Source organism: Carex rostrata, chromosome 31, assembly GCF_964058835.1.
Source record: "Carex rostrata chromosome 31, lpCarRost1.2, whole genome shotgun sequence".
Classification (NCBI taxonomy): domain Eukaryota; kingdom Viridiplantae; phylum Streptophyta; class Magnoliopsida; order Poales; family Cyperaceae; genus Carex; species Carex rostrata.
Window position 1 is genome coordinate 6240146 of NC_135948.1, and position 6607 is coordinate 6246752.

Below are 6607 nucleotides of genomic sequence, written 5' to 3' on the forward strand. Positions count from 1 at the left end.
TTTTATTTTGGATGTATTCGTCCCAAAATGGTTACTGTGTCAACAAAATCGCACCTGAAGGTGAGTTTGCGAATCATTTTTTTGTTTTTTGGTTAAGAAGGCCAAGGCCAAGTTTCATTAACGAAACACAGTTAAGTTACAGGCAGTTGGAGAGCTACCATAGGCAAAGATCTGCTCAAAAGATAATAGTTCTGACATAGAAATAAAAGCCACAAAGCAGCACGGCACTTCTTGACTATATGCAAGGTAACAAAACCGCAAAAGCTCAGGAGAGCTTTGCTAGAGCCAGGTTCTACTAACTATGAGGTGCATTTTTGCCCTAATTGTGCAAATCATCTCAGATGTACACCAGATTTTCTTATAAATGTCTTGTTGAAGAGAACATTAAATCATGGCATCCATCAGAAATTTGAGAAAGTAACATCTTTCCTTGACTAAATAACGCACACTTTCTCATAATCTTAATTTCATCACTATTTTATTCCATATACAGAAAATCCCTCCAAATTTTGTGAAAAATTTACAAGCAGATATGACAACAAAGGCCAGTTCCTCATCTGATCCACTAATTATGACCGCATCTATCGAGGGCCCCACTGGACAAACATGGTATGCAGAGCTCGAGAAGACTGCAAGTGGTGTGTTTTTCACCACAGGGTGGTCAAAATTTGTAACAGACCATTCCTTGAAGGAGCACGAGTTGTTGATAATTCGGTACAATGGTTGTCTGAGCTTCACTGTGCTGATATTTGACAAGACAGCTTGTGAAAAGGAAGATTGGGATGGCGGCAGTGTAAATGGAGGGAGAAAGGCTCAGCTTAAGCCGATAAAGCTTGCTTTTGGTCAAGACGAGTTGGGAGATCAGCTGAAAGGTAAAGGCATAGAAATATTACCCTTAACTTTGTTAATTAATTGGGGTAGCAGGAAATGAATTAAATCTTTGAATTTGATAAGTTACTATTTTCATGCCAAAGAAGCCAGATTTTAGTCACAACATAGTAGTTACTTGCTGGTTAAACCATTAATTATTTGGATGGGGATCCCTTGACGAAAGCTTGTCTTGGTCATGACAACCTTGACAATACTTTTATCAATTAATGCCAATTTTTTTTTATAAAATAGGAAAAAATATAGACATGTTGTTTTCCTTATAGATTGGTTGTGTATCAATTTTCATGCAGTTCGAATATTATTTGATGTTCCATCAAATACCGTTAAATATGGACAGGTTGCAAATTTCATGTCATTTGATGAAGGGTGAAATTTGCATAAAATTCCATTATTTTTATGTATATGATATTTATAAAGTATAGATTTATTTATTTGTTGGATTTAAAAAATATAAGTTATTTTTGACGGTTGTTAATGATGTCAAGATAAAGTTGTTGTCAATGGATCCAGACCCAATTTGTTTTTGCTTTGTTTTGACTTGTAGCATCTTATGTTTGATTCATTTTTTGTTGGCAATACAATGGTCCATCTGCACTTGTATAATCATGCCTGGTACATTTCTTATAACAGCATGAAATCCTGCAACACTTTGATGGCAACAATGAAAACAGGTTGATTTTTTATTTTTTTGGACTGGAACTCGATAGTCAGTATGTAATCCCTTTATATCATGCAGACAAATCAGTTTCCTCCTCTGAACCCAAGATCACAGACAGTGAAACACAAGATGAGGAGATGAATGTTGTTGAAACCTCAACAAGAAAGCACAAGAAAGCATCAGAGAGGAGCAAAAGCGGTCTAGTGACAGAAAAGGAGAAGCTGAAGGCGCGAGAGGCTGCACATTCTTTTGCATCAGAGAATCCTTTCTTTGTAATTTGTTTGAAGGCATCACATGTATACAGCAGTTGGAGGAGATTGGTTAGCTCTTGTCTTGTTTGTTTTACTTAAATTGATTATTTTTCAAACACGAGGGGTTCTTCCATGCGTTCACTACCCCAAATTCATAATTTTGCAATCTATCTAAAATAATGATCAGTGCACAAGGGGCAAATATTTAAATTTTTCATCACATAGTATATATGTTATTATTAATAATTATGAAGTTTGAGTACTACCACTAGTATTCACAGCAACAGATTAACTTCTGAACTTCAAAATTTTTGAAAGGCGAAACATATAGCAAAACCAGCGACTGCTTTGTTAGTCACACCTAAATCAGAGAATAAGTGTGACCACTCTAAGCATCCTATTAAGGACAAGGGATTGCCAGAATCTTCTGCACATGCAGTTGATCTGAGCAGGGAACTGAGTCCTTTCGGCATGGATTCTTTTTGACGCATCCTCTGCTGGCTGTTCAGTGGCTGCTCTTCTGATTAATATCATATACTATTTTAAAAGAGATTTTCCCCAATGCACCACATTTTAGAGTAATAAAATTTAAAAATCCATTTTGGCCAGTAGATAACTCGGGACAATATTGGGAAACTAAACATAATCAGTTACACTTTTTGGTTACAAAATTTATAAATAGAACTTTCTAATCAAATAACAGCTATCAAATGAAATCAATAATAATCATCCATATTTTTTTTACTATACTGGACACCCACTCTTAAAATTAATATTTTATTTATTGTTTAATTGTCCAACTACTTAGATTGCAACCTTTAAGTTCGTTGTAATTATATATTACCCTGGATGAATTATTTTAAAAACACTAAATAATAATAAAAATAATGTTGGTTGCCATGATGTATTGCTAGACTTAGATTTTGCAACAACACGGCAATGATTTGAATTATTGTAATATAATATTTATGCCACAAATTTGTAGTAATTTTAATGAATTTTTTTGTTGTGATATCTCCATCCTGTTGTAGTGCTTGTATTCAACTTATTGAATATGAACCGTTTGATTTAGAATTGTATGGTAATGATGCAATGTGAAAAGTATATTCACAGATATATCTTGGGAATACAGCTGTCATGTATTGAGGTCAGAATGGTCATTGTCATCTTTGAAATCTTTCTGGTAGTTTGATTTAAGTTAATCATACTACAATTTACGAGGAGGGGTATTGTTATCCTTCAGCTTATGAATCATTGTTGATAAAATAGATTTCAGGCTGATATGCCAAGTAAGTCATATCAATATCTACTATTACTCCGATTTTACCCTTCTATTTGCCAGAAAGAGAAAAAGAAAGAAAAGAAGTTCCAAGTGTAAATATGGTATACTGCATGCTTCTTTATTTGTTTGCCTCAATAATTAGCATATTGAAGGAGTTATTGTTGAGGCATGCACACACTTTGAACTGCTGTTTGATATGAATTATGGTGAACAGTATGTTATTCCTGGGTTGCAACTTTGCTCCAGTTTGCACCACAAGTGGTATCATAGGCTCTGATGTTATTCAATTGTTTGTTAATTCTAGAATTTATCTCCAAATGAGATGCAATGTGGCCTTTATTGGACCCAATTTGCTTTCAGTCTACACATGCATCAAAATATTCAAAGGACGAAAAAAAAAAATATAGACAAACATTACATCTGCATACACCACCAACAAAGATAAGAAATACTGGTAATACAATACTGGTATGGTTTAGTGATTCTGGCATCTTTGACATTGCTGGTGGCATGCACAGGGGCAAATCATAAGTTGCCACAGGGGGTGCTTAACCACCCCCATGATTTTAAATTTTTTAATCATATATATTGAAATTTTTTTTTTTTTTAAATATGTTTTTACAGTTCAGCTCCCCAATAAAATATTAAATATGTGCTTGTAGCCTAGTTGTTAGAATTCTATTTTGTTGTTGTGGAGACGGGTTCAAATCTCAGTGACCGCATATTCATAATATGCATTTTACCTTTCAGCCCCCCATCTATATTTTATAGTTCTGCCCCTGGGCATGCATGCTTATTTCTGAAATCTAACTATAGTATATTATTCGGATGCAGAGATTCCCTATGAAGTTTTCAAGAAAGTATATGCCGCGCAGCAAAACAGAGTTTATTTTGCGTGTTTCAGCCAACAGTAAAACCTGGTCTACTGCATTCATCCCACATATATCTGAAAGAGACCGGCTGTCGAGAGGATGGTCTTCATTTGTATGTGACAACTCTCTAGAAGAAGAAGACTATTGTGCTTTTGAGCTTGTGAAATCGTCCGAATTTCTTATCCACATTTTCAGGGTTTCCAAAATGCAGATGGGGGCAGCATCTAGAGCTAGGAAGAATGCTAAAGCGTAATGTTCTTGTAGTCTCTCTCTCTCTCTCTCTCTAATATGGTTCTGGAGAGCCAGGCCAGAGCTTGAAAGATTCTGTGAATTTCCTGCTATCGCCCATTTGTTGCTTATGTGATGCAAGGTTGCTGGTTTGGCAACTCTCCTAGGGCCTTTTTTGTTTATTGATGGTCTATGTTTCGCCTTTTTTTCTATTCTAGAACCGTTTAAGCCGAATTTTTTATCTATAACATCCGGCCCAAACTCAATTCAAAGGATACAGTCATTTTTGTAAGAATTCCAAATATATCCTGTCCGCTAAACAATCCAACAGGCTGCAGGCTTTGTAGCAAAATTGAGTATGTAAATGACCTGTTAGATAATCCAACAGGTCCGCTGCTAGTTAGATAATCCAACAGGTCTGTTGGATTATTTAGCAGGATATATTTGAAATTCTTGCAAAAAAGATTGTATGACTTGAATTGAGTTTGAGCCGGATGCTATAAAATTTGTTCTTCGATATTTGCCTATTATGTCCGTGCTAGGGTAACATGGGTTTTGTATGAGTGCGTATTCTCTGAGATATCTCATATTTTGCATGACCAACGTGTCCGGTGCCTATTCAGGGATAAGACAGGGGCAGTATTATTTGAGCTTTGAGATTTGTGCAGAACGTATTTGAACGGTTGAGGTTTTCCAAAATGTCACGCAACATATGAGATATCTCAGAGGATGCAAATTCGTTTTGTATAGATGCTTATGTTAGGTTCTCTGTTTTGCATGCTTGGGGTTTTAAGTATCCCTATGTGATAGGCCTTTTGAAACTGTGGTCCTTTTAGTTCAAGAAGCTGCTTTAGAAAACTAGGTTAGCCAACACAATTTAAGGATCATTTAGTCAAAAGATGTGACGCGATACCATAGAAAGATTTTTGCGCATGCAAACCCCTTGGTGATATGCATATGAACATACTTGTATAATTGTATTGATGCATCACTTGTGAAGTTTTATACATTTAAGGGGGAATTTCATATATACCGCTCAAAAACTATGAAATTACGTATTCTCCCCTCCAAATTCTATAATTATGTATTTACCATTCACAATCTTGTAACTCACAAATTTATCCAATTAATTAAAAATTGAAATTAATTAGATTTAATCTTATATAAAATATAATTAAACACTCCCTTCTCCTTCCTCTGCTATTTTCTAACTAGTTCATAGACCTCTCTTCTTCAAACAACTCTCTAGATCTAGATTGGTAACCAAACACTAGCTGCCTTAGGTTTTGCACAAGAGATGTTCTTGATGCATTTCTAATTAGTTGATCATGTTGGAAATGAAGGGCACTACCACTGGTTACTACAACTCATTGTGGCAGCTCCTCTGTTTCTCTCAAGCATTTCATCGTAGCGCGCTATTTAGAACATTGATAAATTCTTACGAATTTTCAAATTAATAAAGTGGCGGGTTCCAATATTTTTTTTTCTCTCTAATAGCATATATGCATGTCAACAATTTTCTTTGTATTCAGAGTCACAAATAACATGTTTGCATTTGACTCTTCTTCTTCTTCTTTTTTTTTTTTTTTAATTAAAGATGAGGGTCAAAGTCCTCAAATTCCTTTTTTCATTTATAGAAGACGCAAGTAGTGTCATTATTACATAAGGTCTTAAAAAATAAAACAAGAAAATGAAACTACAAAAAAAATAAAATGAAACTACAAATGAAAGTAAAATAAATAAACATAAACTTAACCTAAAAAAGAAAGCTAAAATGCCAAAGTGAAAATAAAAAAGAAAGTAATTAAAGATTAAATTTGAAACATAATATATTCGTAAATGTTAGTTTTTTCGCTCTTGGGCTGAGCCTAATCGACATTTCAAGATTGGGCCTTGGGCCTAAGCGGTTATTTAAGAAAATCGTAATGGCTCTATTGGATAGTTCTCTTCCAGTCTTTCTAGCGGAGCTCCAGCAAACCCTCTTGATGGATCTGCATGACCTCCTGTCTCCAGTTCGATGCCTCATCCACCGTTGAATCTGATTCCTTTGCATCCCCCTGTTCCCCTCCCCTCGCACGATCCATCCCTTTCATCTTCTCAGCCGGGATCTTTTATGTCCTCTTCTACCTCGTGTCCTTCATTTTCTGAGGTGATATGGCAGTCTATTTTATCCCAACCCACTCCATTGAAAGCTCGCTACCAACCTAAATCTCAACTTGTCAATTCACGATCCCGCGCTTCGTCCAAGTTGTAGCAGCTTCGCGCTCTTGCCAAAACAGGAATGGCTATTTGCTATAGGTGTGGCGAATCTGGCCATCTCATAGTGGTTTGTCGAAATGCCCTTGTTTGTTTCTCTTGCCATCAGACATGCCATCGATCTACTTCTTGCCGATTCGATCAACCTCCACCTCACGTAGTCCTACCT

The 6607-nt window shown here is 35.7% G+C and overlaps 1 protein-coding gene across 2 annotated transcripts; it reads left to right on the plus strand.

Annotated features, from left to right (window-relative positions):
* Positions 1 to 472: 472 nt before the first annotated feature.
* Positions 473 to 4384, plus strand: LOC144547530 (B3 domain-containing protein Os01g0723500-like). Of its 2 annotated transcripts, none has more exons than XM_078296201.1 (3): positions 473 to 872; positions 1628 to 1869; positions 3917 to 4384. In XM_078296201.1, exons 1-3 carry the CDS (start codon positions 533 to 535, stop codon positions 4205 to 4207), a joined length of 873 nt encoding a protein of 290 aa, XP_078152327.1. In that variant the 5' UTR covers positions 473 to 532; the 3' UTR covers positions 4208 to 4384. The 2 variants fall into 2 exon arrangements, with proteins under 2 accessions (XP_078152327.1, XP_078152328.1); XM_078296202.1 differs by having other exon boundaries at positions 1679 to 1869.
* Positions 4385 to 6607: the final 2223 nt, after the last annotated feature.